General features: G+C 50.7%; 11 protein-coding genes across 11 annotated transcripts; 6 read left to right on the top strand and 5 right to left on the bottom strand.

Annotated features, from left to right (window-relative positions):
* Nucleotides 1–428: 428 nt before the first annotated feature.
* M438DRAFT_314308 (uncharacterized protein) lies at nt 429–2,580 on the bottom strand. The gene is made up of 2 exons (XM_029902603.1): nt 1,869–2,580; nt 429–1,816 (listed from the first exon to the last, which is right to left on the bottom strand). The coding sequence occupies exons 1-2, from the start codon at nt 2,236–2,238 to the stop codon at nt 579–581; spliced, it is 1,608 nt and encodes a 535-aa protein (XP_029763436.1). The 5' UTR covers nt 2,239–2,580; the 3' UTR covers nt 429–578.
* A 199-nt stretch (nt 2,581–2,779) lies between these two features.
* Nucleotides 2,780–4,437, bottom strand: M438DRAFT_314307 (uncharacterized protein; the record flags this gene model as incomplete). The annotated part of the gene is made up of 1 exon (XM_029902602.1): nt 2,780–4,437. One exon carries the CDS (start codon nt 4,435–4,437, stop codon nt 3,262–3,264), a length of 1,176 nt encoding a protein of 391 aa, XP_029763435.1. The 3' UTR covers nt 2,780–3,261.
* Nucleotides 4,438–4,772: 335 nt separating this feature from the next.
* Nucleotides 4,773–6,828, top strand: M438DRAFT_353262 (WD40 repeat-like protein; the record flags this gene model as incomplete). Its single annotated transcript, XM_029906857.1, has 3 exons — nt 4,773–5,621; nt 5,681–6,293; nt 6,356–6,828. 3 exons carry the CDS (start codon nt 4,773–4,775, stop codon nt 6,826–6,828), a joined length of 1,935 nt encoding a protein of 644 aa, XP_029763434.1.
* A 537-nt stretch (nt 6,829–7,365) lies between these two features.
* Nucleotides 7,366–7,730, bottom strand: M438DRAFT_268927 (uncharacterized protein; the record flags this gene model as incomplete). Its single annotated transcript, XM_029900298.1, has 2 exons — nt 7,366–7,554; nt 7,614–7,730. The coding sequence occupies 2 exons, from the start codon at nt 7,728–7,730 to the stop codon at nt 7,366–7,368; spliced, it is 306 nt and encodes a 101-aa protein (XP_029763433.1).
* A 1,870-nt stretch (nt 7,731–9,600) lies between these two features.
* Nucleotides 9,601–10,772, top strand: M438DRAFT_343613 (uncharacterized protein). Its single transcript, XM_029905020.1, has one exon. The coding sequence runs from the start codon at nt 9,617–9,619 to the stop codon at nt 10,586–10,588; it is 972 nt and encodes a 323-aa protein (XP_029763432.1). The 5' UTR covers nt 9,601–9,616; the 3' UTR covers nt 10,589–10,772.
* Nucleotides 10,773–10,881: 109 nt separating this feature from the next.
* M438DRAFT_395438 (transcription elongation factor Spt5) lies at nt 10,882–14,270 on the bottom strand. Its single transcript, XM_029909213.1, has 3 exons — nt 13,776–14,270; nt 11,299–13,725; nt 10,882–11,245 (listed from the first exon to the last, which is right to left on the bottom strand). The coding sequence occupies exons 1-3, from the start codon at nt 14,085–14,087 to the stop codon at nt 10,979–10,981; spliced, it is 3,006 nt and encodes a 1,001-aa protein (XP_029763431.1). The 5' UTR covers nt 14,088–14,270; the 3' UTR covers nt 10,882–10,978.
* Nucleotides 14,271–14,402: 132 nt separating this feature from the next.
* Nucleotides 14,403–16,363, top strand: M438DRAFT_314297 (uncharacterized protein). Its single transcript, XM_029902601.1, has 2 exons — nt 14,403–14,672; nt 14,726–16,363. Exons 1-2 carry the CDS (start codon nt 14,665–14,667, stop codon nt 16,212–16,214), a joined length of 1,497 nt encoding a protein of 498 aa, XP_029763430.1. The 5' UTR covers nt 14,403–14,664; the 3' UTR covers nt 16,215–16,363.
* Nucleotides 16,364–16,493: 130 nt separating this feature from the next.
* M438DRAFT_292281 (uncharacterized protein) lies at nt 16,494–18,013 on the top strand. Its single transcript, XM_029901778.1, has 2 exons — nt 16,494–16,807; nt 16,870–18,013. Exons 1-2 carry the CDS (start codon nt 16,560–16,562, stop codon nt 17,876–17,878), a joined length of 1,257 nt encoding a protein of 418 aa, XP_029763429.1. The 5' UTR covers nt 16,494–16,559; the 3' UTR covers nt 17,879–18,013.
* A 63-nt stretch (nt 18,014–18,076) lies between these two features.
* Nucleotides 18,077–19,267, top strand: M438DRAFT_353257 (uncharacterized protein; the record flags this gene model as incomplete). Its single annotated transcript, XM_029906856.1, has 1 exon — nt 18,077–19,267. One exon carries the CDS (start codon nt 18,077–18,079, stop codon nt 19,265–19,267), a length of 1,191 nt encoding a protein of 396 aa, XP_029763428.1.
* Nucleotides 19,268–20,166: 899 nt separating this feature from the next.
* Nucleotides 20,167–20,901, top strand: M438DRAFT_353256 (uncharacterized protein; the record flags this gene model as incomplete). The annotated part of the gene is made up of 1 exon (XM_029906855.1): nt 20,167–20,901. The coding sequence occupies one exon, from the start codon at nt 20,167–20,169 to the stop codon at nt 20,899–20,901; it is 735 nt and encodes a 244-aa protein (XP_029763427.1).
* A 3,013-nt stretch (nt 20,902–23,914) lies between these two features.
* M438DRAFT_403766 (uncharacterized protein) lies at nt 23,915–26,008 on the bottom strand (the record flags this gene model as incomplete). The annotated part of the gene is made up of 2 exons (XM_029909675.1): nt 23,915–25,854; nt 25,909–26,008. The coding sequence occupies 2 exons, from the start codon at nt 26,006–26,008 to the stop codon at nt 24,170–24,172; spliced, it is 1,785 nt and encodes a 594-aa protein (XP_029763426.1). The 3' UTR covers nt 23,915–24,169.
* Nucleotides 26,009–26,084: the final 76 nt, after the last annotated feature.

Raw genomic sequence — 26,084 nt, 5'->3', positions numbered from 1 at the left:
CGTGTCCAAGAGTTCATCCCGCATGTAATTGATGGATTGTAAGATGGTTTTCGACCCGGAGTTGTTCTCGGAAGACAAGGCCTCTCCAAGGACGCGTATGGCAAAAGGTGTTTTGCATCTCTGAAGCTATAAAACCTCCGAGATGAGTGATCGCGAGACGATAGGAAGGTGACCGGACTTTGAATATAGGACGCATTTCAGTCAACATACCTGAGCGGATAGTAGCTGTAGTATCATGAAGAACAACGGCCAAGCCAGTCGATGAGTTACAGTACTATATTGATGGCGAAAAGGCAGATGGAAAGTAGCGAGCGGACAGGCGGGCTTTGAGCAGGCCATATTCCAATGTAAGAAACAGGGAAAGGCATAGCTCCTTCCTAGCACCATCACTTGAGCTAACTTGCGCAAACTCTAGCCAATCATTAAGAAGCTCTACGGCGGTGTAAAGTCTGTGAGTGACCACGTACATGCGAACTATTGCTACATTATACGCCTTCTTGACCGAGTGAGAAAGAATGTGCTCAAAATCAGCCGAAATGCATGCATGCTACATCCCGAGAGAATCCGTTTCAAGCTCATCATCTTGGGTCATGCTCTGGACATCTGCCCAAGACCCATTTTTCCCACATCTTCCACTTCCTGTTATCGACTGAGATACCATCATCGCCCAAATCATCAACACCACGCGGAAAGGCTCGCGCACTGCAGTTGCACCAGGGTACTGAATTTGGCGTATCCGGCGATTTAAGGGGCGGGAAATCCATCTCATGAGCTGCTCTCCCACGTTCATCGTCATCAGAACCTACGTGGTCAGAATCAGACATGTTGACACTGTCCCAATCCGGTATTTCGCGATCTACTTCATCTTGTTGTTCGGCTTCGTTCCAATAAGCATCATCCAGATCTTCATCGTCACTATCGCTTAAACCACCGGGAGGGTCATCAGGCAGTTCGATTCCTGCATTTTCCCAGAGCTCATCAAAGTGAGAAGCATAGTCTATTCGGCGTAGACTCACCCAATCAAGTCTTTGCATTTCGGTGTGGAAGAAGGAGAGAACGGTTTTCCACATGCTGCCTTCGCGGATTATAACGTCTCTTAATCGTAGTCCTCGTAATCTATCACGATGTCGTTGAGCAAATCCGATGATCTCGTCAGCGTGGAGGCGCCAGCCTTGGATACCAAAGGCTACTAATTTGCTCCAGCGCACATGGTGGAAAATGGTTTCTAGCGGGAGGCCAATCGGTCGGTGTGAAGGAAATCCGACATGTATCGCTTCCATGTTCACTGCTGCTATGAAGACGGTTTTGAAGAGGTGGGAGAGTTCAAACATGCGGACTTCGAGATCAGTGCCGTCGTCGAAGTAACCGTCATCAAAATGCAATTCCAAGCAGGTAAGCCTTTCTGCTAGCGTTGAGAAGGAGCCAGTGGGACTTTCCGCGAGCACCAGGGCGCTTTGTGGGCTTAGCATTGGGGAAGAGAAGCGTGAACATGGTGACCGAGCGTCCAGAAGAGCGTTGCCTATCGTTCTGGCGCTGTGTGCACAAGCAGGCGCCCATTTCAGCTCTACGAATGGGACGATGTCTTGATTGTGGCGGATATAGGTCAGTAGTCTTTCGTCTTCCTGATCCTGAACTCGTAGGATCTGGACGTGCTGGAGGGCAGTGAATGCCATCATAGCTTTTTTCAACACTCTGGCATCTCTTTCGCTCTTGACAATTTTCTGCTGCTCGTATATCTTGCAGCGAAATTTTTCTACATTCGTTCTGCCAATAGATTGTTGTATCTCAGGATCCAGTGATTGTATGCTTTCTCGACCTTTGACAACATCAGTAAAGAATTGATAGACCTATAGACATATATTTGATACCTTGGGTGCAGAAGTATGGCACCTTGTAGCTGAACTTTTTGACATGTTTCGCCAGGTGCGGTTGATCGGCAATGGCCTCCAACCTCGCAAGCCCCTTGGTTGAAAACCTCGTCGTGACGCGCGCAAATTGGTGGGAAGCACCAAGAGCAGCAAATCTTCGACAGAGCAACCTGAATTTGCCAATGTTCACGACTTGATCTTGAGACGGCAGTGGTTCAGGTCTGAAGCTTTCTTGAGAGAGGTATGCTCGCTTGTCGACACTCACAAGCCTTTCTGGGTCGGCGGCTATGAGATCCAGAATGTCGTGCAGCAACTCATTGGAGAGGTCAAGAGCCCCTCGATAGCCAGTCATCGCGCAACTTGATACCATCACAAAAGATGGATTTTTTGGTAGAGCAAGACTTTCAGTTCGACCCGTAGAGCATTATACCCAGGGGTCGGACACGGTGAGGAATGGGACGGATATGAAGATCGGGTAAGCACACGACAGACAAAGACTCTCTGGGCAAGATGCAGCACATGACGGCTGCGGTTGAGACCGCAAAAAGTTTTGTGTGGTCAGGTGGGTGCGCTGTCGTGGATCTCTGTTGGCATCTGAATACTCGCTCAGAAAGCGCCACCAACACGTCGACGGGCCAAAGAGATGCCCGTCACGATCGGACCGGCCCATATGAGCTGCATATGAATCAGATCATGTGATTGTGATATAAGTAGGAAGCGGCAGCAATAATACAAAAGCCCCTCATGCAGGTCGCTTCGCTGGCAAGCTAGGAGATTGTGGCAGGGGACGCTGAGCGGGGCTTGCTTTGCAGTCTTCTTTTCGGCTGATTCTCTTTGCATGTACGAGTAATTGTTTCTTTTTGTCAGAAGGTGCAACAAAACAACCACAGACAGACAAGCAGGCAGACACGATAGATTATGAGGTCGCAAGAAGGCTCAGCTGGGTTGGGGAACTACATACATTATGCCAGCCAATTGTTGGTTGGCTGGAAGCTATCAACTCCCCAACAGCTGCCCGAACCACAGCTAGTCCAGCATGCAGCAGAAATCGTTGTTCACGTGGACTCTCCGAATTACCTATTTACTGTGTATCGATAGGGTCGTCATGTTACAGTTGGGTCCAAAGTGTCGAATCGCATCAACAGCAGCCACTGTTTCATCGATGCATGCACCCTAGCACGTCGACTGCTGCGACACACGAAATCAACCTCCTGTTGCACCACATGATAGCGTTCGAGTCGTAGTCTCAGAAGACTTCGCAGGGCGAATCGCCCGCCGACTTGGTACGACAGAAGCTTTTCCATACGTCTAGGGTAGTCTGAAGTTTTTCTTCTGTTACTCGTGAATCAAAATCATGATGTGCCTTGACGTTTTCGGTAACATTGGCCTTTGTCTATAGTGAAGCCGTCTTTTGAGCCCGCTTCTTTCTGATCTCGGTGCTGCTGAGCTTGCCTTCGAAGTTCTGCTGTGATGCTGGACTTGAGGTTTCTTTCGAGTCCAGGACATCCACTTCTAGAACGTCTAACGCAGACCATCCATTCTCTGTTCGTTTGTCGTTGACAGCGCTGCCACCGGCTCTTGTTTCTGCAGAGATTATAAGTGCGGAAATGTCTTTCTCGGTAATGGTTGGACCGAACGGATCCCAGATCTCAACGCATCGAATATTCAAACCATTGGGATACTTGATGTTGACTGCGTGACCGTTTGGACCCGGTTCTTTGATCTCTTGCATGACAGGCTGTGCAGCCTCAGGCGAGGCAAAGTTCAGAATCGCGTCAAGGAAACGATGAACGGATCGTTGACGGTCGGACCAGCTCTCGAGCTGCTCGGCATACTTCTTGTTCTTGAGAAGCTCGTCACCTGTAATTCCTACAGTCATGATGGACTCTGACTGGGTTTGGTCAAGAGCAAAGGCGGTCATGGTGAGTAAGAGCTTATGACCGATGTGCAAATGATCAAAGGTTCCCCCAACAGCGACATGATGATGCTCCTTGGCAGATAGTCGAGGAGTAGAAGCGGATTTTGGTTTTCCAGGGGTCGGGTGACAATCGCAGTGATGGTTGGCAGCGGCCTGTTTGGCAGCTACGAAGGCGCGAACAAAGACCTCCCCCTGATCATTCTCAACACCGAAGGCATATTGCCATGGGCGCTGACTGGCAGCAAGAGATTGCAAGTGAAGCACAGGACCATATGATGTGTTGCAAGCAGAAGCATCGAAGGTTGACTGAGGAGACCATGCGACTGGGAGGATGCGAACATCGACACCGTCAGCATCTTCGACATTGATCTGTTCTTGAGCAGCGATGAGACAGATCAGTTTGTAGACAGCGGCCAAGATAGTCTGAGTAGGAGCATAAAGTTCGGATCTAGGAATAGCAGACTGGGCGGCCAAATGCGGTATAGCCAGAGCAATGTCAAGTACTGAGGGTTGAACCGAGTCTTTTGAAGCCAAGTCGGCTTCTTTCAGGACTTGGGTAAGAGTATCGCCATATAGTTCTTTGAGAGTGGGGATAGTCGGAGGCGATGGCGGAGGAGGGAGCAAGAGAAGAAAGCTCGCGGCATCATCCATGTTGACAGTTGTCTTGAGCGAACTTGGTGGTTAGAAGCTGGAAAGACGTTGACACAAGAAAAGGCAGCTGATTGTTGCGATGGTTGATGATGGTCACGAAAAAGATACAGCATGTAAATGTGGAGCAAGTCAGTGGGTGTAGGGGTGACGTTCCGTATCAAGTCGTCGTCGTAATGTGGTGACCGTGCGGACGATCACCGAACAAGGGACCACCGAGGCAGCCAGGACTAGGCACTGCTGCTTTTGTAAAGCTAGCCTCCTTGGTCCAGGTCTGACAGCTGCTAGAGGAATCGAAGAATTGATAGAAAAGAAGCGAGGTTGGATTAATTCACCTCATGTCGCATTCGAACAAGACAATCGCATCTGGGCTTGGGCTTAGCGCGCTCGGTGGAGCTATTGGAAGCCCCTCGTCGTTGACGGACCTGCAACAGCAGCACCACCAACAACGCGCAACTCACGCGCAAAGTCAGCAGCAATCGCAACAGCAAGCTCCGAGCCACACCGTGTCGCCGCTGGATTCGGGAGTCAATCGCGCAAGAGCGTCAGCATCAACGGCTTCGGCCAGCAGCGCCATGTCAGGCCTCGAAAGTCAGACGCCCAAGAAGGCCGATTACAACCCGAACATCCACCTCCAGCAGGCCACGCCCACCTCGACATCAGCCTCGCAGTCGTCGCAACAACAATCCATGTCTACTCTACCAAACACTCTTACGCCCGGCGCTTCCTCGAGGCCGCCGACAAGCGCGACGACAACCTACTCGGCTCCGCAGACGGTTCCCACCATGCCTCCTCCGATTAACACCAACCAGCAGCAGTACACTCCGCGTCCACCAACCCTCAATGCCCAGCACAGCCATTCGCGCTCGAGTCCTGCTGGCCTGGACCAAAAGTACATTGCTTTTTCCACCACTCCTACAAAAGGCTACAGCTCCGTCACCCCGTCCTCAAGCCACTCTCCTCTGGGACTGGCAGACATCCGTCCCCGTACCAACTCGGACTTGTTGAGCCGTGCGGGCATGCACTCAGCTGGCGCTGTCTACGACTATGGTCCTAGCCAGACGAACTGCAGCTACATGGCTCCTTGGGCCGCCTACTCATTTGATTGGTGCAAGTGGCCGGTGCCCAACGGCAACAGCTGTGGTAAGATGGCTATCGGCAGCTATCTCGAGGATCCTCATAACTTTGTGTGTCACTCTCTTTGCCGCCTCAATCAAACGGGGCCTCCTACTGACTAGTCTTGTAGATCCAGATTGTCGACAGCCAAATCGCGCCCCAGGACCAATCTACCATGGGCGGTCCTGCATATGGCCTTGATTTCGTCAAGGTCGCCGAAGCTACCTGTGCTTATCCGGTAACGCGCATTTCATGGGAGCCTCCTTCGTCATCCAAACAATCTACCGACCTCCTCGCTACTTCCGGCGACCACTTGCGCCTGTGGTCCCTTCCTTCGTCCTCGCAGCCCGCAATCTTATCCAACAACATCAACCGATCCGCCTCGGTCAACACTCGCGATCCTCCTACTCAGAAGCTGCAGCCTCTGGCCCTTCTTTCGAACTCAAAGACCCCCGAACATACTGCTCCATTGACCTCGCTCGATTGGAATACCTTGTCTCCAAAGCTTATAATCACGTCGAGCATTGACACGACCTGCACCATCTGGGATATCCCGACCCTTACTGCGAAAACTCAACTGATTGCACACGACAAAGAGGTCTTTGATGTGCGCTTCTGCGCCGGCAGTGTTGATGTCTTCGTCAGTTGTGGCGCTGACGGTAGCGTGCGCATGTTCGATTTGCGAAGTTTGGAGCACAGTACCATCATTTACGAACCCTCAGAAAAGTCGGACAAAGACAAAGGTATGTGACGTGACGTGACAATGTATTCTCCTAGAACATCGTTCTGACAGACTATCTTGTAGCGGCTATGCCAGCTTCGCCAACAAAATCCTCAGCAGCGGGATTACCGGCCTCCCCTCCTCTTCTTCGTCTTGCTGCTTCACCGCACGACGCCCATCTTTTGGCAACTTTCGCTGCAGACTCAAACATTGTGCGCATTCTTGACGCCAGACAGCCAGGCACCGCCCTTCTTGAGCTTCGTGGGCACTCGGCTTCACTCAACTCAATAGAGTGGAACCCCAGCCGACGAGGCATGCTCGCCAGTGGTGGTGACGACAGTCAAGTACTTGTCTGGGATTTGCTCAACTCTGGCAACGGAGCCAGTCTCAACGGAGGTGTCCAGGGCGAGGCTCAAGCCAAGGGCCCATCAGCAAGCTGGAGAAGCGATTACGAGGTCAACAACGTTTCTTGGGCACCGCAAAGCGCTTTGACAGGCCAAGGCGGCGACTGGTTGGGTGTATGCGCTGGCAGAGGAGTTTGGGGCGTCAAATTGTAACGATGACGAAAAGCACGACCAGAGCGACATCAAATTTGCATATAATGCGTAGTTGAGCGGCTGAATGCATTTACGACTGGCGGCGAGTGAGGGATTGGAAGCGAGGCGTCTTGTGGGTTAAAGTATAGTATGCTTGCACCTTCTTGAATCTGCTGTGCAAGCAAGCAATATTTGTGCATGGATGGGGATGCCAAAAAGCACATAGATCTTTGAGCCCATGTGTCTATGATCCCGTGTGTCCATCTTTGAGTTCGTGACTCATCCTTCGTGATCATGGCTGTACTTCATGGAGAGCATCTCACCCGCCCCAGCGTTCACGATCTTTTGTTGAAGTCCTCTGCAATCTCTCGACCATGTCTTGCCGTCGCTTCTCGCGGTGACACTCTGGCTCCTCTCTTGTGTCTCTCCATCTCGACACTCTCACAAGGTTCTCCACACCTTTCTGCGCAAGCGGTGTATGCCTGCCTTCGGTGACCGGACGGCTGGTATGGAGTATGACAAGGCATTGTCTTTCTCTTCCTTCACGAGGCTGGCCTTTCATTCCTCGACTTCGATCTTGGTGATGTACCTGCCCGGCACAACAACCAAGCCGACGAATCTCTTGAGCATATCCACCTTAACGTTTCCCTTCACGCCATCCATCTCCATCTGCATGGCTGCAATCTCCACTACACTGGGCGGCGGTTGTCGGTACTCATGTGTCAACGAAAGGATGATGTTACGTTCCTGTTGCGCAATGGTCAGAAGAAGTTCTATCTGAGAGGATCTGTAGAAGCGAGTCTTACTTGGTCGGTACATTTCATCGTGCCGACGAAGATGCGTGAGTCTGTCGTGTGGATACGCAGAGTCTTGTTCAAAAGACGGGTAAGATATTCAGTCGCTTCTGCATTGTTGCTGTCCATGGTTGCTGTTTGCGACTCGGATGCACAAGGTGGGATTGCTCTTTCCATGTCTGGATCGCGGTTGCGTTGTCAACACGCGGAACTGACGCGCGCTGTTGGTGACAGATTTGGAACTTGGCTGAAATCTGCCCCCAAACTCTCATCCCACCAAAGGTTGACGACCTCCTCCTGTCACAAACAGCGTCGACATAGGTCGATTACCAGCTCCACTCTGTAGCAGGGTCTCCCCGAGAGGCTTGAGCATCAGAGTTCCTTTTCCCCCTCCCTCGAACTCAGTTGATCTCTGCATCAATGTTCGTCAGCCCCGCCGCGCTCGTCCAATCTTTCCAAGAAGGCACAACGTGGTCGAGCGAGATAATGGTAAGCCATCAAATTCGATTGGTTGAGACGTAACATGAGCGTAAGTATGAGGGAGAGCCCAATTTTTCGTTACACTTTCCTATTTTCTCCTTTACCCTAGTTGCAAAGGTTCGAAATAAGTAGCAAGGCATTGCTTGCATCTATCTGGAGTTTTGCATTCTTTTGCTGCCCATTTGTCGAAAAATCTATGACCGGCCATTACGATGGCTCCTGTACTGCTAACACCGCCCTCTTCGGGACACGAGACCGATTACTCGCCTTTAGCATCTCGTGCATCGAGAGTGAACAAGTCAAGGCCATCGAGAAGATCCATTTCGTCGCTGAAGTCTGCGTCGCCAAAGTTCACATGGGCCAAACGTCACAGATTGACCTTGAGGGTTTGCTATGAACTCGGTCTGGAGCCAAAGGATCGTCTTCGGGTTTTCAACGCAATATACAGAGAAGACTGTGTTACCGCTGGCTTTCAAGACGGCATCAAGCAGGGTCCGCTTGGTGCACAATGGCAGGAAAGAAGGAAGACCACCTGTCAGCCATGGCAAGAGGTCATGGTTGCTACAGAAGCCGAGCTTGCGTCGTACAAAAGAGATATTGATGCCTGTTTGGAGCCCAATGCCTCATCTCCATTCGAGGATCTATCACAGGCTGGACCGACACTAGATGACGGTCGACGCCTATCCAGCTCTCAGAAGCGAACACCGTCTAGGAACCCCCGAGCACCTTCAGGCAAGCGCCCGAGTAATCGAAGGAGACCCCAGCCTGTCCAAACTCCGAATACTGCTACTCAAGCCAATCGAGCTACGACGAGCAACACTAGGCAAGTAGCTAGCCAACGAAAACGGCGATGTGCCTCTAGAGGCTTTCCCGAAGACGAAGTGATCTCGGAAAATCGAACTCGTAACATAAAAGGCAAAGAAGTTCCTGTCATCAGCCCAGATGACCCTCCATACGAAGCCCCGAATCCGGTACCCGAGGCGGAAGCACACACATCTGTGCCTGAACTTCTATTCCGTTATTATCATCGTGGTGCAGCTCCCATTCCTGAAACCGAGCACTGCCCGGAGCGACCTGGTTTTCCTAGTACCGCAGGTTACAACGGCGGGCGTAAAGGCTTCCTATGTGCCAAATACATGTCCTTGCCTCACGGAGCGCCACCTCCTCACCATTGTTCGAGTCCCCACTTGCGAGCAAGCGCTCTTAGCCACCTTACTGGCACCAGGATAACTTCCGAGCTGATCAGCGTCTCCTCGAGCCTTTACTTTGAGATGCGTGCGGCAGCCAGGAAGGTAGCTGCTGGCAAATCCGATGTGAGGATCAGTATGATACGAGGAAGCGGCTTGGGAAGAGAAAAAATATACCATTCAATGCCCTTCCACCAACGCTTCAAAGCAAACAAGGACTTCCTAGGTGGTACTTGGAGGAATCCTGCAAGCCACGAGTATTGGGTGTGGGCAAACATTCCCAGTACCGCCGTCACACACGATTTTTCTCTGGCCGATCTGGAGGAACAGCTTACGCGGATTCCTTCCATGTATCAAGCTTTACGCTTCGATAAATTAGGTTGCGGCATGAACAACGAAAAGATGCAGACAGAATACTTCATGGATAATCCAGTTCACCTTACCTACGACCTAGTCATCGGACTAGCCGAGTTTTTACCGCATGTTGGCATCACCACCAATTCTCCAGACGCATACCTCGCCAAATTCGTATCCGAGTTCATTCGAGGCTGGAAAATCCAACTTGCAAGGAAGACCGAGGCCGACTGGAACAAATTTGCCGGGATCTTTGCAACTGTGCTGAATCACCACTGCAACACAGGACCTCCAAATGCCCTCCAATATGCCCACAACGCTCAAGCTTTCTTGACTGGATTGCAACATGGCATGGGCGAAATGAACTGGCACCTCGACACAAATAAGAAAAATAAGATGCTACGCAAAATAGCCCGTTTGGGCATGACCTGTTCCATCTTACTGGTCGATGAGGTCGAAATCCCAATCGGTCAGGCAGATATCTCGGATGAAAATCAAAACGTCGAGGCACTTTGTGCAGACGGAGCGGATGGAGATGAAGAAGAAGACGGTTCCATCTCTGAGATTAACACCTCTGCAGATGCAGTATCAGATGAGACTACTGGCACTAACGATGCTACAGTAGCCAGCAGCATCGAAAACATCGATAACGATCTTGAGCGCCACGAGAACGCAGCAAACTCAACAAACACCTCAAGACACCCCCAACGCACCCCAGCAACCCCACAATCCCAACCCTTCCAACACCGTCGCGCCGATCGTAACAGCAAACCCCCAACCATGAATGTAGAATCCAGCGACGACAGCGATCAAGAATTCCACACTCCAAGGCCCACAAGCAGTCCTCTCTGGAACGACAAGAATACGTTCTTCGTAGATGGCTTAGGGGCAGAGCGCGAGATCTTTGAGATAAGCGATGATGAAGAGGAAGAGGAAGAGGAAGAAGATGGTGGTTTTGAAATGTAGAGGGAGAGTGAGATGTATGGTGGTGGATTTGTTGTTGATGAGTAGATATTCGTAGATCGTATGCATGTATGGTATATACACTGAATTCAGGTGTCTCAACACGCGTCAAGACCACTGTGTATCGAGAATGGCTAGCTGAGAAGGGCGTTTCGGGAGACGTATACGCTATCCGAAGTCACAGGCAAACCAAGATTGTCAATTACACTTCACAATCAGGTACAGTGGTTGGAGGAATCTTTATTCAGATTCTATATAGTATACATCAAGCTTTTTATTAAAGAATATCAAAGCCTCGCCCTCGAATCCACGAACCTTGCCTCCGAGAAACACTCGAAACGCCATTAATGCAAAAACTTTCTTGTCCATTTTCATGGTCGTAACCTTTGACGCTTAGTCGTATCCTGGGCCGTCGCCAGCGGGAGTGTCTGCGTTCCAAGCTCCAGGTGTTTCGGGGAAGGCTCCAGGAGTCGGTGCGGCTGCTGGAGTGCGGTATTGACCATATCCTGGAGTAGGCTGGTCCAGGTTGCCAGGAGTTGGTGCACTGTTGTAGCCAGGCGTGGGAGCATCCATGCCGCCGTAGGCAGGAGTTTTTGATCCGGGGTCATATGCAGTACCGCCGGCATGGAATGGTGTGCGGGTGTTGGGGTTCCATGTGCCCTGTATCATGTTAGTAATCATATTCGAGACCATAAGGGATATAGATAACTTACTCCTCCATATGCGGTGCCGCCGCCGTAGGAAGTCCCACCTCCGTAAGACGTTTGACCTCCGTATGCGGTTGTACCGCCATAGGCTGTGCTGCCTCCGCCTCCTCTTTGCCAGGCAGGGACACTGCTAACTCCACTGGCACCGCCGTAGGCAGTTCTTCCACCAGCGCCTGCGCCCGCCCATGCAGGTGTACGGCCACCGGCTGCGGGCTTCCAAGCAGGAGTGCGTCCGCCATCTGATGGTCTGGGCGTAGCTCCAAATCTGCCAGGAGTGGCACCACCCCATGCCGGAGGTCTGCCGCCAGCACCACCCGCTGGTGGGGCGCCAGGACGTTGGCCTGCGTTTTGCTGGATAACAGCACCTGTGATGGGGTCTCTGACAGTGAGAAACTCTTTCGCGATGGAGATGATCTTCTTGCTACCATGAACCTCTACACGCGCATGAGTGTCAGTACTGTCCTTGACAATACCCAACAGACCCTTGTGGGGGCCTTTACGGATTGTGATTGTTTTGCCGATGAGTCTGTCGCGGCCCATCTGACGTGGTGGAGGCATGCCTTGTGCACCAGCCTGCTGTGCTCCCGGACGCTGCAGTGCTGGGTTCATCTTCATAAGACCTGCCTGAGCTGAGGCGACTCTACCACCCTTGGCTGCGACAGTCTTGACGTTGTTTGTGCGAACGACAAAGACACCAGCATTGTCAGTCTGCTCTCTGTTGTGCGCAAAGAGGAAGTTGCGATGAATGTGGAGGACACGGCCCTGTTTGCCTTCGCCACCTTCCTCCTTGACGGTATCATCAATGTGGATCTCGGAACCCTCACGATCGGTGGCGACAGCAAGCTTGCGACGTTCAAGCTTGTTGGAGATATTTGAAGGGAGAAGAGACCTGACGGTGCCAGTCTGATCAAGGACACGAAGAGATTCGCGATCAACCTTGATCACACAAGCCACCGTGGCAGCATCCAGCTGGACCAATTCGTGTAGATCGTATTTGCCAACACCAACCTGACCACCGGAATCTGTAGCGACACGCAAGTCTTTGCTAAAGACGGTGATCTCGGTTTGATTTGAATCAGTCAAAATTGTGACACGGTCTTCGACAATCTTGACGACCATTCCGACTTCATCGAAGTACTTGCTGCCGCCAATGACCTTTACGTGATCACCTTCTCTAAAGAGCTTACGTAGGCCTTTGACAGGGGATTCGATGATCTGACCGGCAAGCTCGCCAGTGGATACGAGGATGCGCACAATGTCAGAGTGTACTGAGACAGCCTTTCCGACAACTCCACGCTGTTCACCTTGCCAGATCTCGACGTGATCACCAGGAAGGAAGGCACCGGAGCTGTTGCTCTTGATGGTAGCTGCGAGAGCAGAAAGATCCAGATTCTCAGTTCCGTCCTCGGCGTCAGCAGCAAACTTGGTAACCTCCTCAAGGGTAGGGTTGACATCCTCAGACTGCAGGTGGTTAGCCTTGTAGTCCTTGATCAGGAAACCATCGACGTAGGTATCGTTCATGTAGGTCCAAGTATTCGCGGTGAAGCCAGTACCCTTGGTCAGGTAGCGACCATGACGCTTTCTTGCCTCGTTCTCGCTGAACAGACGTTGTGGGGGGCGGGGACCAGTGTTCGCGCCAAAGCCAAAGCGCTTGCGTTTGTTGTCAGCGGGGGCATTAACATCGTCGTTCAAGCCATAATCCAGACGAGGGATAAGACGAAGTGTGACCTCGGTACCGTTCGATTCAACTTCATCAATCTGAGCCAGATCGCCAGCGTACTTTCCGCGCTTGACACGGACGTACATGCCGGGCTCAAGCGACTTGCTCTTGCGAGTGCGGAGAAGATCAGGCATCTCGGTAATGGGGACCATCATAGGCTTGGTGCCCATGTAGACATTTTGCAAGCCTTCAAGAGCAGTTGTGACATCGTCGACAATTCGAGCTTCGCAGTAAAGGTTTCCAGCCATAACACCTCCTCTTTCAAAGGCCGAGATCAGCTGCAATGGCTCCCTAGTGCCAGCGCGATCCTCGATACGCTTCATGATGGCAAAGACAACTTCACGCTCTTTTCCAGGCTTGCACTTGAGACGCCAAATGTGCGGGTCCTCGACACTGGGGAGTAGCAAGCGCTGTGGTACAACAGCCGAGTCGACGTTAGCAGCTCTGTTTCTTCCATAACGCTCCTTCAGGGCCTGGGCTTGTTTCTCGGCATCCATGCTAGCGGCCAGATCGCGCTGTCTGTCGAGTTCACGATGCTTGCGGTCGTCGCGCTCGGCACCAGCGGGAAGCTCAAGCAAGTCGTCAGGGTGCATCTCTTCGCCAGCAACCTCATCATCCTCATCGGGCTCCTCCTCATCTTCATCATCAACTTCGGCTTCAACATCGAGGAATTGGTTGCGGGGACCCTTGCGGCGGCGTTTTCGAGGTTGGCCCTGCGAATCATATTAGCAGTAGAAATATAGTAGAGCTTGGTGTAACGCACTATATCTTCATCGTCTTCGTCTTCGTCCTCTTCTTCTTCCTCGTCGTCCTCGTCCTCTTCATCATCATCGTCGTTGTTTGCACGGCGGCTGACAGGAGCGGCATCTTCATCCTGGTCGTCGCTTTGCGCAGACTGACGGCGATTGGTGGTCTGGACATGATCGTCATCGTCGGCCTGGTTGTTGTCTTGTCTTTGGTCGTTGTCATCGTTGTCGGCACCCTCATCGTCAGAGGCATGAGTGACGGGGTTGAAATCGTCTTCTTCCTCATCCGAGGCGGCATCGCCAAAGTCTTGATTACGGTAGTTGGACATTGTGAGGAATGCTGCGTGTAAAGAGCGACGCGGCGCCGCTGGAGGAGAAGTTGGTGTTCAGTCGGCGGTCGAGTAGGAATGAAGTGAGTAAGTGTCGATAAGTCGAGTGGATGGCGAGGAGGTCGAGGCGAATGGTGCTTTTGATTTGGGGAAGTTTGTCGAGGTGACTGTCGCTGACGCTGTTGGCAAGTTCCAAGTTGCTCCCAAAGCGTTCAATGCTCCAGAGCGGCTCTTCCCGCACTGTCACTGATCCGCCGACAGCTCCTTCTTTGTTCGCTCTTTTCCCTTTCACTTTTCCTGCCAACAAGACGGTCCAATCAAATGCGTGTCTGGTGACTGCGATTGTATTATTCTGCGGCAGTCCACAAATCAGAAGACTACAGTCCTGTACATTCTGTCAAGCGTGTGGACTCACAGAGTGAAACAACAAGTTTGCTCTGTTTGCAGACCATCCATGTGTTCACATGATAGTCATCAACTTGACCAACGACGCGACAACAGTAGGTCTTTTTCTTGCACAGCTGTGATCTGCATTTTCTTATGTCACTTCTGATCTGCCATCACACGCGCAACAAACATGGAGGGGTAAGCTCGTTCTTGGCCGCCGCGACATGGACCATACAACTGACCGGTCGCAGCTCTTGGATATCTAATGCGCTACCTCGCTATTCTCCCTCGTCTCTGTCTCCCGACAGTCGCCGCCGTTCCAAAGCCCCTCGCTGGCGTACTCCTTCTCCCATGTCTGCCTCGGCCATACCTCCACCCATCGTAAACAGCATATATGTTCCCTCCTCTTCGCAGTCCCCCGCCGGTCCTTCCGTGCAGACCGACGATAATCTCCTGCTCTTCCGAAGGAAGCAACGTGAACTCGAGGCTCATCTGCAACTACTCCTTGATGCCCAAGCCGACGCTCTCCTCTCTGGTCTCGATGACCCATCAACCTCTACTGCTGAGGATGATGGCCTTTCTACAGGTTCCAGCACACCCACCGCTAGTGCACTAGATTCAAGGGCGCGTCCATCTTCGAAACCAGAAAAGATCGGTCTCCGTCATGCAAGAGTCGGCCTGTATGCTACCATAAGACGTCTGGCGCAACTCAAGGCTCAGGAATCTCAATACCTGGCTCCAAATCTCGACCATTTCGAGTCTGTCGTTGCTCAGCTTGATGCATGGCAAGGAAAGTGCCACGCCTTGCAGTCCCGCGCTTCTGAGATACGCTCGGGTAGTGACCAGAAACGCGCCCTCGGTTTGCACAAACAGGCCGATGATATGCAAAGCGATATCGAGGACCTCGAGACCAGGCTCGCTAAACTTAAGAGTGACCAACGCAGACTAAGAGCTGAAGCACAAGAAATAGAAAATACTGTCGACGCACGTCTTACTTCATATACGACTAGCCTAGCCTTGGTCGAGAATTCTGTCCAAACCTTCCTTCGTGATGGCACATCGAACCACTGGACTGCTATCATCAATGTTGCAGACATGGACCGTTTCTGGCAGTCGCCCTCGCAGACTCGGACCTTGAAGTCCGCAAAAGAAGTCTTTCTCCGGGAGCGAGACTCGCTGCTTGAGAAGCGTCGCATCAATGATACTGAGCGAGAAGCACTTGAAGAGGGTGCTGTCGTCTGGGGGGATACTGTGAAGCAGGTGTCTGCCTTCGAGCGCACACTAGCGAAAACCATGTCACAGATGAGCAAACAGCCACAATCTCAGCTCGACTCACCAGCGGAAACTAAGGAGCTGCTCAGCATGCTCGAGCAGACAACTACAGAGCTCGAAAGCAAACACAAGCTCGCCGAGACACGTAGTTGGAAACTACTGGTGGCGGCTATCGGTGCTGAGCTCGAGGCATTTTTGAAAGGAAAACAAATCCTCGAGGCCGCTCTCGCTTCTATAGATGGCGATACAAGCTCTGACGAGCAGAGAGGTGCTTCGAGTAGTTCCGGCCATCTGGAAGGGGCTCAGACTCCTAAAGGCAGCAAGCATGATGGTGGCGAGGCTATTCGCGATTTGGACAAGGCTTTCGCATCAAAACATCCTACAGCCAGCATCTCAGACACAGATACAGAAGATGATGGACCAGATCCAGAACTTCTGGTCTCTCACCAGGATACAGACACGGATTAGTTGGATTCTTGACTTGGAACATGATACCCGTATTAGATGAACAGCTGTGGATGCGTTCGATATGAGATTACGAGAAATGACGATTATTACCATACCAGACTATATGAAGCTCGCGCTTAGTCAATATTATCAGTGTACGTCGGCCGTATGGCATTAAATAGTCTTCATCGTGATTCATAAGAATGTTATTGGTTGCTAGTCATTGTCAAGGAATACGACCGAGGTCATCGGTCTTGTTCCGCGGCGTATCTTCAAAGTATTACAACACTCCCAAGTCACGCCGACATGATGCAAAAATTGAATCTATTAAAAACAGTCTCGCTTCTGATGAAGTGAACCGTAAAAATGACAGGTAACGCGCCCGTCTACTGTTTCACCATACCGTCGTTGCACGATAGCACTGTTCTGGACTGCCGGATATACCACCCTGCGTCTCTTCAGGATGCGCAGATAGGCCAGCAAAGAACCAGGAAAGCAGCCCTTATAGCACATCCATATGCGCCATTAGGAGGTTATATGGACGATCCTGTGGTTATGACAATAGTGGATCAACTGATTGATCTGGACTTTGTCGTGGGGACCTTCAACTTCCGGTATTGTCCAACTCTCCACCACATCAGCACATTGCCACAGAACCATGCTAATTTGTGGACAGAGGTGCCGCAGACTCTCAAGGCAGTACCAGCTGGGCTGGCAAAGCGGAACGAGACGACTATGTCTCTGTCGCTGGCCATCTACTGTTCTATCTAGACTACCTTCACAAATCGGACCATGGACCTGCTATCACCAGAGATTCGCAATCTTCTGCTGGCAGTATAGATAATGCATCATCCGATCATATCGCTTTGGTCCTGGGTGGCTATTCTTATGGTTCTCTAATTGTCACGCACCTCCCTCCCACTACGGAGATCTTGGCCACTTTCCACCAGACACAGTCGTCGACTAGGGTCTCCGAGATCCTGCTCAGAGCGAAAGAATTGGCCCTACAGACAGATGAACTGATAACCAAACAAATGGAGACTCGAGGTAGATTGTCGAATAAACCTCCACGAAGAGGACACCAACGGCAATCGAGTTCTCAACATTCAATCACATATGGAGGCAGCGACAGTCCTTCTCCCGCGGACCGGCATGGCATTGACCTCGTACACAAGAGTATGGAGGTACCGGCACGAATCAAGCATGCTATACATCATAATCGCAAGCACTCGACTACTTCGACGCCAACATCTTCCTTAACTTCCTCGGATGGTAGTATTTCTCAAAGCAACGAAGTGATGCTCGGGAGTTTACCACATGTCTTGACGCGTTACCTTCTAATCTCGCCTTTGTTGCCTCCAATATCAACCGCTCTCTCATTTTCAGCGTCGAGCCTGATGTTTTGGCGACACACTGCCAGTCACACTGACAATCTGGTGCGAAATCCGACACTTTTGATATATGGTACGGAGGATATGTTTACATCTTCACACAAGATGGATACTTGGTGTAAGAAGATGGATGCATTATCGGCGCAAGCTGTAGGTTCGAGCGGGCAGTCATCTGTTAGATGGATGAAGGTCCAAGGTGCAGGTCACTTTTGGAGAGAGCACGGCGTGGAAGCACAGCTGACCGAGAGTCTGCGAAAGTGGGTGCACGAAGAAATCGCACTTGACTACTCGTAACATGAGTGACAATAATATTCAACGAAAATCTTGACCAGACTTGAAAATAATTAAAGACCAATGCAAGTGACGGCCAAAAAGAGCTGCAGCTTCCCCAGATGGTCAACGCGGATCAAGCCCGCCGTCGTCACAGCCACTTTTGCTTGAACCACTTTCAACTTTCTCCCACAAACCATCAATCTTCACATCACCGCCAAAATGCCGCCGAAACGTATGACAGCGAACCCATTGGCACCTATACGCTACCGTCCAGGCAAAGCCGTCGGTCAGGAAGAGTCGTCATCAGAAGAGGAAGAATCCGGCTCCGAATCAGAGAGCGAGCAGCAACAGCAAAAGACGACAACTGCGCCGCCAAAGGCAACATCGTTCCCTAAATTCAATTCGAACATCAGCAAAGCCGATCTTGAGCGACGGAGGCAGGAAGCGCAAGCTTTGCGCGCCCGCGAAGCCGAGTTAGCACAAAAAGCACAAGAGGGCTTTGAGACGGCTTCTGAGAGTGGAGAGTCTGGTAGCGAGGAAGGATCAGAGTCGGAAGATGATGAAGAGGAGGAGGAATCAGAAGATGAAGCTCCGACTCGCAAATTTGTGGCGCCAACTTTCGTCTCAAAAGCACAACGCAAGAACATTGCCCCACCAAAGCCCGCTGAAGAGGATGCTATCGCCGAGGAAGAGCGCAGACGTCAAGAAAAGGCCGACGCTCTACTCCAAGCACAAATAGAAAAAGATGCGGCTGCGCGAGCGGCAGGACGCAGAGCATGGGACGACGAAGATCCAGACGCCATAGAAGACGTCGACGACACCGACGGCCTAGATCCAGAAGCTGAGCTCGCAGCCTGGAAACTACGTGAATTGCGCCGCGTAAAACGAGAGCGCGAGGCCATCGAAGAAGCTGAAAAGGAAAGAGAAGAAATCGAACGACGACGCAACTTGACGGCCGAACAAAGAGAAGCCGAAGATGCCGCTCACATTGCTGCTCAGAAAGAAGAGAAGGAGGGCAGAGGTCAAGCAGGTTTCATGCAAAAATACCATCACAAGGGTGCCTTTTTCCAGGACGACGAAGAGTTGGCAGAGATCTCTAAACGCGATATTATGGGCGCCAAATTCCAGGACGATTCTGGCAATCGCGAAATATTGCCTCAATACATGCAAATTCGCGACATGACAAAATTGGGCAGAAAGGGAAGAACGAAATACAAGGATCTCAAGGCGGAAGATACTGGACGCTGGGGTGCCGAGGAGGACAGAAGAGGTGGAGGACCTGGCTACGGCGGTGACAGATACAGAGACAAGGAAGGAGCGACCGGTGCGAATGCATCTGTCGTAGGCGAAAGGAGAAGGAGAGATGATGACCGTGGTGGACGCGATGAGAAGAGACCGCGCTACGATTGATACCATCCAACAAACGATTTACGAAACACAACATTCGCGGCATTCGCATCGCCATGCCTTTCCCTGCCACAGGTCGTCTCCGACTATCTAGTTCATTCCTAATTCACGCCAGCAACATACCGCTAGCATCGAGACAAACAAGATCTTTGTAATAGGGAGTATAGGCCAATGATCAAGGTCCTGCTTCTGAACCTTGAACTGGACTTGCTGCAATGGATTTTTTTCACACTTGAGGAGATGAGAACTATCTGCAGATGATGGCTTTAGCCACACCCGTGCGCAGTTCAAATCAGTGGTAAACATGAGCGGCACGGTCAGATGCATGCACAAATCAAACGATGTTGTTCTACAGGTCTTGGCGACTGTGCCACCGCACCAAAGGGACAATCGCGACACTTCTGATCCCAATTCTCCTTGTGTTTCATGAACGCAACAACCATGGTCAGACTTCAGCGCAGTGGTTCGCTACTGTTTCACACACGGTTTTGGACCATATGCCCCCGAGGACCTTGCCGGACCTCTGGCTTGCAAGCAACGCTGCGTCAGTTCTCTTTCTCATCACAACGTGCCAAAAGAGAAGCGGTCTAATTTGCCGATACCCCTGATCCAATCACTGGTAAACAAGACGCCGCACTCCAGGAGCCCCAGAGTTCAGCCAACAGGAAAAGGAGGACGCGACTGCCTGTAAAATTGCAATAAGCAGAGGCGAATCGCCGGAGACGCTTCTCAGATCCAGATTGGAATCCGGGACTTTGTCACGACCAGCAGCTGCTGTATGCTTGTTAGAAGCCGATGAAAAGAGCCATATCGATGCAAATTTGGGCCAAATCACGCTGAACTGGCTCTGGGACCAGCGCAGCGACTTGATATATCCCGATGATAATGATCTGGTATACGCCATGGTTCGATTAGTCGTGCGTGAAGGAGAGGAAGAACAGATCTTGCGCTGGATAAGAGCTGAGACACTTCGACCTTCAGATCTTCCTCCATACATCAGGTACGAGTGGAGAAGTACAGCTCTCAAAGCCCTTGTGGTGTACAAAGCACAAATCGCTAAAAATGGGTGTCTTGACGAAGCTCTGGACACGTTCTTTCAAACAAAGCCTTTGTATGTGTCATATGGAGGTCCGGCGACGTGGTTGCACTCTCAGCTCTGGCAGGTTGTCGGCATCCCCAAAGGACAGGAAACTCCAACAGTCAATGGAGGTCGATCTTGGAAACTTGCGTGGCCTAACACCAGTGCCCACTTCTACGATGCCATGTCACAAGAAAACAGGTTAAACACTAGCAGCCCTGTAAATGATGCAAGGACTGCTCTCTACCACCCTCGTGGACCGGACCCAGATCCAGTACTGGCGATGTTTCTAGCTGCAGCCGCAGACTCAGACCGTGAGCATCCACTATGGACTATGCGAAAACATGGAACAAGGCATGTGTTCCGAATGAGCGCCACGCATGGATCAGAAGAACTGAGAAGACAGGGGCGGATGGAGGAAGCCAAATCGCTCGAAAAGGCTCGAGATGTCGTACTTCCCGTAGATCACACCTACGGAGATCGTCAAGACAGGGAAGGAATCTCAACCCAAGCGAAACAGAAAAGACCACTGCCTCCTCCAAAATTCAAGCCATGGTGATCATGATTCTGACATCTCCAATGTCCAGCATGGTTTTATGCGCTCGGTTATGAACGACCAATTCTACTCGGGTAGCCACGGTTGTGTCCGAGGTTCGTGTGGAAATTCCAATGATGGATATATTCGGCTGGTAACACTTCGCCAGTGCCAACAATGCTCTGAGTGAATAAATTCCCTGGCATTCTGATAGCCACTCAGCTGAACAAAGTCATGTTCTCGTGATTACTCGAGTTTCGTGTGCTAGTAGGCCACATTCTCTTCAGCAATGTAAATGTAGTCTTGGAAAGATTGTACCAAGTCCGATTACTTTTTCTTGCAGTAGGTAGTTATGAGTGATTATCAAGTACACAATCGATTAGTCTACATACTCTATTTTAGTATTCCAGCACATTATCCTTCAAAGCGAGAACACAAACAAGTCAGCCAACTCAACCGCCGTTTGCAATCTTCAATTTCCACCACCAACAAGGTTTCATAATCTCACCGATTCAACACGCCCTCCATCAATGGTTGTATAGTGTAATGGTTAGCACATCGGATTCTGATTCCGGTAATCCCAGTTCGATCCCGGGTACGACCTCTTCTTTTGCCATTTTGTCAAGGGTGTGTGTTTCTTTTTTGGGGGTTAGGTGGTTGGTGGTTGGAGGTTGAGGGGCATGGCACGTGCGGTGGTATGCAGGAAAACTTTTTTTTGCTAGCTGGCTGGTTTGCTTGGCAAGATATCAAGGGCTGGCAGTGCGATTGAAGATGTAGAGTATGAGATTGTGTCAGCATGTGCAGCTCGATTGATCTTCTGCTGATTCACAATGGTTTTGGAGGTGGAGATGCATGAGTTCTGATTCCTCCAGAGTACAGCTTGATTGAGCGATTCCATGCCCGAGGCTACACGCCATCAACCAGGATACATATTTCAGCCAGTTGAAGGACTTCTCCAAGATCCTGAATCTGGCCAACCGGATTCAACCCTTACAAGCTAAGGTGATGTGGTGTAGTGGTAGCATGTGTCGTTGTGGAGGTCAAATTCCAGCAACGCCGACCCGACGGCGGTTCGATTCCGCCCATTGCCAGGATCGTTTCTTTTTGCCCTCTAGAGAGGATGATATCTCTTTTTGCTGCTCTCGCAAGGAGGTGCGTCCATTGAGAGGTGAGAGGTATGGTTTTGGAGTGGGAAGTGTGGGTTGATATGGCAGGTACAAGGCTTCGTTGGTTTTGTAAGATGCTCATACTCAAACGATATAAGACTCGGGATTGCTATTTGATCTTTCTCAATACCCTACTCCGTACCTATGTCATGAATCAACCGACTATCGAGAGATGGCCATTGAGGCAAAGGCAGGTGAAGAACATATATGCCTTAGATCAACCAAATATGGAGGGCTTGATGATTACAGACTTCAATGAAGTTTCGAACAGAATCCTGTCACTCTGTCATCCTCCATATGACAACTCAGGGACACTCCAAGCTCTCAAAATGAAGGATGCTACTCATGTCCAAGAAAAGACATGGTTGATGCGTTCTAAGGAGACCGAAGTCAAGAGACAATTGTCCATATTCGTTATCTTCGATGCATTCCGAATGCCTTTCCTTCTATATCAAGCTTTTCTGCGTTTTTCAGCAACTCTGCGATATCCCCATGCTCTCCATGATGGAGTTGCTGTTGTATCCAGTTCCTCGAATGAAGAGTTTCGAAGTTCCTACCACTTCGCTCACCGTTGTCAACTTCGTGGCGATCATGAATTTGGCTCTTGGACCATGCTAATAGAAAGCCCGAGAGAAGTTGACTAGAGAGCGCTTCGAGATTCGGCCTATCAGATGAGTGACACCCGATGAACTCTTTGGGAGATCATGTCATCTTTGCAAGTCTTTCCAATTGCTTTTGGCTGTGTTGTCAGTGCGGAATCCCTGATCAATGTTTTTTGCTTTGATTATTTCTCTTACTCGATCGCTGATGATACGAGCTAATGCTGGCCAGTTGGGTCTCAGGCAGGAAGTATTTCTCTGATCTCGTTCCAGCTTTTGCTTTTAGGATTGTGAGGCCGTGCATTCCTTCATAAGTTCCTTCAGCCTTCGGGTTGAAATTTAGACATTGTTGTAGTTCTTTTGTCCACAGGTGGGAGGTTGAGGATTGAAGGACGCTGATACGTTTAATCTATCGACACTAGCAGTGTTACACGTCAACCAACGTAGAGGCCATTTTTTCAGTGTGCGTGGATTCATCAGGATCATCGATGGTTGCTCTCTCCGAACGTTTTCCACAGCTGGAAATTCATCTTGCATTTTGACAAGTGGTAGAAAGGTGTTATTGGGAGGTGAGAGCCTTTCCAATCATAGACACCATTATGTACATCAGATTGATCGCAAGAACAACATACCACGCGTAGAGGCCATAAGAGATACACAAGCGTTCCCCATAGAAGAGAAGTAGGCAGTAAGCCAGAACACAACAGCACCTCTAGAGCACGAGTAGAGTAGAGATGTCTTCGACCGAAGCGCCTGGACCTCCACATCCCGCCAGCCAGCACAAAAAAAGAAAAATCTTCTCAACCAAAAAAATATTTCCTTGACACATAGAAAGAAACCGCCAAAAAAGAACTGCCTCGAGGGAGAATCGAACTCCCATCTAAGGATTACCCAAGCCATGCTTGGTCATTTCGATGACCGATATGAGACCTTCGTACTAGCCGTTATACTATCGAGGCTTTGGATGAAGTGCTGGACGGCTGGGTCAAAATATGTAGTTCACGCACAACGCTCGATGCTCGTCATGATGGCGACGATGTTGCTTGTGCACCATAACACACGCTTGTTCGTCCATTGATAGTGAGGATTTATTTCATACTGCTATTATGATAACTGATTGTGAATTGGTGTTTGTTTGATTACTGCTGTTGATTGCATCGGTCGCATTGCTGAACGTATTGTAATTTTGTGGTCACATTTGCAGATACAGATTCAAACATGTAAATTGAGCACGCAGCATGCAATTCTTTGTCAATCACTACATATCTTTCTGGGATTATTTCAAGGCTACCTAGGTCTTGTCCAACCAAGTCTGGGTCTTCAAGGCTGTGCAGAGCAGTCACAGAGTGGTAGTGATTGTGAGCGTCCGGGTGATACCATCAACAAGCTCGACTTGGTCGCCAGACTTTTTTCGAAAGCACGATGCATTGTTGCATGTTGACAGGGTATTTATCGATACATTGACGATGATATGAAGATGAAGACCGAGATTGTTGATCGTATTCAAAGGCCAAATGAGTATCTGCTTCACTGCTCGCCCTCGTTCTCTTTGGCCTCGTCGATCTGCGCTCTGAGTCCGCTCCTCCCGACCTTCATGGCCATCTCCAACTCCCTTTCAGCCTCTCCTAGTCTACCACGTCCGAAGGCTAGTTCTCTCTCCCTCTTTCGCTTTTCTTCCTCGACCTTCTGTTCTCTCTCCCTCAATGCTTGTTCTCTCCTCCTCCTCTCATTGGCCCGCTTCTCTTGCTCTGTCCTTTCTTCCTCAGTTGCGGCTTCTTCCTCGTCAGGCGCAGGAGCCAATGTTGAGATGTGAGCTTCGAGCAAATCGTCGCGAGCCTTAGGAGGTAAGGAGATGAAGCGAACATCAGTCAGAAGATCTTTCGGTAGACTTTCAAGTCTGGTGTCTTTGTTCAGGTGCTTCAGAGGCAAGGACTTCAGCAGAGAAATCAAGTCCGACTTCAATTGCGAAGAAGATAGCTTCAGACGAGTAATGTGCTCGCGATAAAGCTTTTCTCTATCCTTGTCACTGAGCTTTGCATCACGCATTGCGTCTTCTTTCTTGTATTTCCTGCGGAATTCTGGCCAGTAGAGTTTTGGTGTCGCTTTTTCGGAGAGAAGAGCCAGGTAGGGGATGCGCGGATCGAGTTTCTCTTGTTTGGCCTTTTGCTCGCGGAGCTGGGCAATCTTCGCACGAGTCCAATCACCCCAGACCTCCTTTCTGCGTTTCGTTGTGGGTAGAGCGGTATACCTACTATCGTCTATAATGCGGCCGTCGGAGATGAGAGTTTCCCAGGGTATGTAGGGAGAAATGTGCTGGTCTTCGAGCATGTCGCAAAACAATGCTGCGCCATCTTCGTCGGTCAAAGGAATACCTTCCATGCCTTCTTCGTACTCGTCTTCACCTCCACCACCGAATTCACCGCGATCGAGGCCGTATGAATCTTCCATTGCGGCGAGTTGGTAGGCAATGTCGTCTTCGTCGAACTCGAGCGGTCCATCTTCGGCTTCTGCTTCCTCTTCGCGTTGACGTGGTACGCCACCTTCCTCGCCCTCATCGTCTGTGACCTCGATTTCTTCATACTCCGAGTCTGATCCAGCGGCATCTTCTTGTGGCTTTGTTGGTTCCTGCTCTTTTGGGGGTTCCTCTGGCTTCTCGGATGGTTTCTCAGGATCTTTCCTGGATATACGTTCACCCACAGGAGCCTTGTTCGCACCACTAGCCTCATCGGGGTTGTTAAGCTTCTCGTCCAGCTTCAAGCGGTCGAATTCAACGACAGCTTTCATAACATCGTCGGGGAACTTCCAGAAACTCTCGTTAGTCTCCGGGTTGTGAACAAAGCGCCGGCCAAGTTTGGTATAGACAACGAGCCATGGTTTGCAATTAGGAATAACCTCTTTGCGCTTCGGTCGGTCTTGAGGTTGTGGACGGCGTCTTGGTTCATGGGAAGGAGCAGCAGAGTTGAACGGAGGCTGGCCGTACGACAGATAGGCATTGTGTTGAGGATTCGTTGGGTATGGGTTGTATGCAGCAGGATTGGGAGCGAATTGAGAGTTTGAATTGTACTGAGCAGCGGGAGGATAAGCGGATGGGAAAGTAGTTGGCGGAGGAGAAAAGGCAGTCTGAGCCTGAGGAGGAGTCGGGGCTTGTGGAGCAGCAGCAGGACGTGTGTATGTCGAGGCCTTTGTCGCTGCGTTGTAGTAGTATTTGTGACCTGCGACACGTCAGTAGATGTTTTGCGACGACCATGTTTTACTGAAGACAGTACCTGTCGGCGCTGTATGTTCGGTCCAGCCAGGCGGCAGCGGTGCAAGATCCTGTACTGGCTTATATGTCGACTTTAGCCTCTTGCGATCGGGTGCATCCATGGTGCAGAATTGTGCGATTGTCGTTGGCTGAGATGGCAAGAAAGATCAAAAGATGGTATGCGATCGCCAAGCCGTC

Source organism: Aureobasidium pullulans (assembly GCF_000721785.1).
Source record: "Aureobasidium pullulans EXF-150 unplaced genomic scaffold scaffold_4, whole genome shotgun sequence".
Classification (NCBI taxonomy): Eukaryota; Fungi; Ascomycota; class Dothideomycetes; order Dothideales; family Saccotheciaceae; genus Aureobasidium; species Aureobasidium pullulans.
Note: the sequence above shows the minus strand (reverse complement) of the source record. Positions and strands in the feature narration are given on the sequence as shown.

Bases quoted from the DNA above. Each gene is read 5' to 3' on its own strand.
- M438DRAFT_292281 (XM_029901778.1), top strand. From the start codon at position 16,560: ATGACAGGTAACGCGCCCGTCTACTGTTTCACCATACCGTCGTTGCAC. The intron at 16,808-16,869 runs GTATTGTCCAAC...ATTTGTGGACAG, and splicing joins GTGGGGACCTTCAACTTCCG to AGGTGCCGCAGACTCTCAAG.
- M438DRAFT_314308 (XM_029902603.1), bottom strand. From the start codon at position 2,238: ATGGTATCAAGTTGCGCGATGACTGGCTATCGAGGGGCTCTTGACCTC. The intron at 1,817-1,868 runs GTATCAAATATA...ATGTTGTCAAAG, and splicing joins GCCATACTTCTGCACCCAAG to GTCGAGAAAGCATACAATCA.
- M438DRAFT_343613 (XM_029905020.1), top strand. From the start codon at position 9,617: ATGTATCAAGCTTTACGCTTCGATAAATTAGGTTGCGGCATGAACAAC.
- M438DRAFT_395438 (XM_029909213.1), bottom strand. From the start codon at position 14,087: ATGTCCAACTACCGTAATCAAGACTTTGGCGATGCCGCCTCGGATGAG. The intron at 13,726-13,775 runs GTGCGTTACACC...TATGATTCGCAG, and splicing joins ACGAAGACGATGAAGATATA to GGCCAACCTCGAAAACGCCG. The intron at 11,246-11,298 runs GTAAGTTATCTA...AACATGATACAG, and splicing joins GCGGCACCGCATATGGAGGA to GGCACATGGAACCCCAACAC.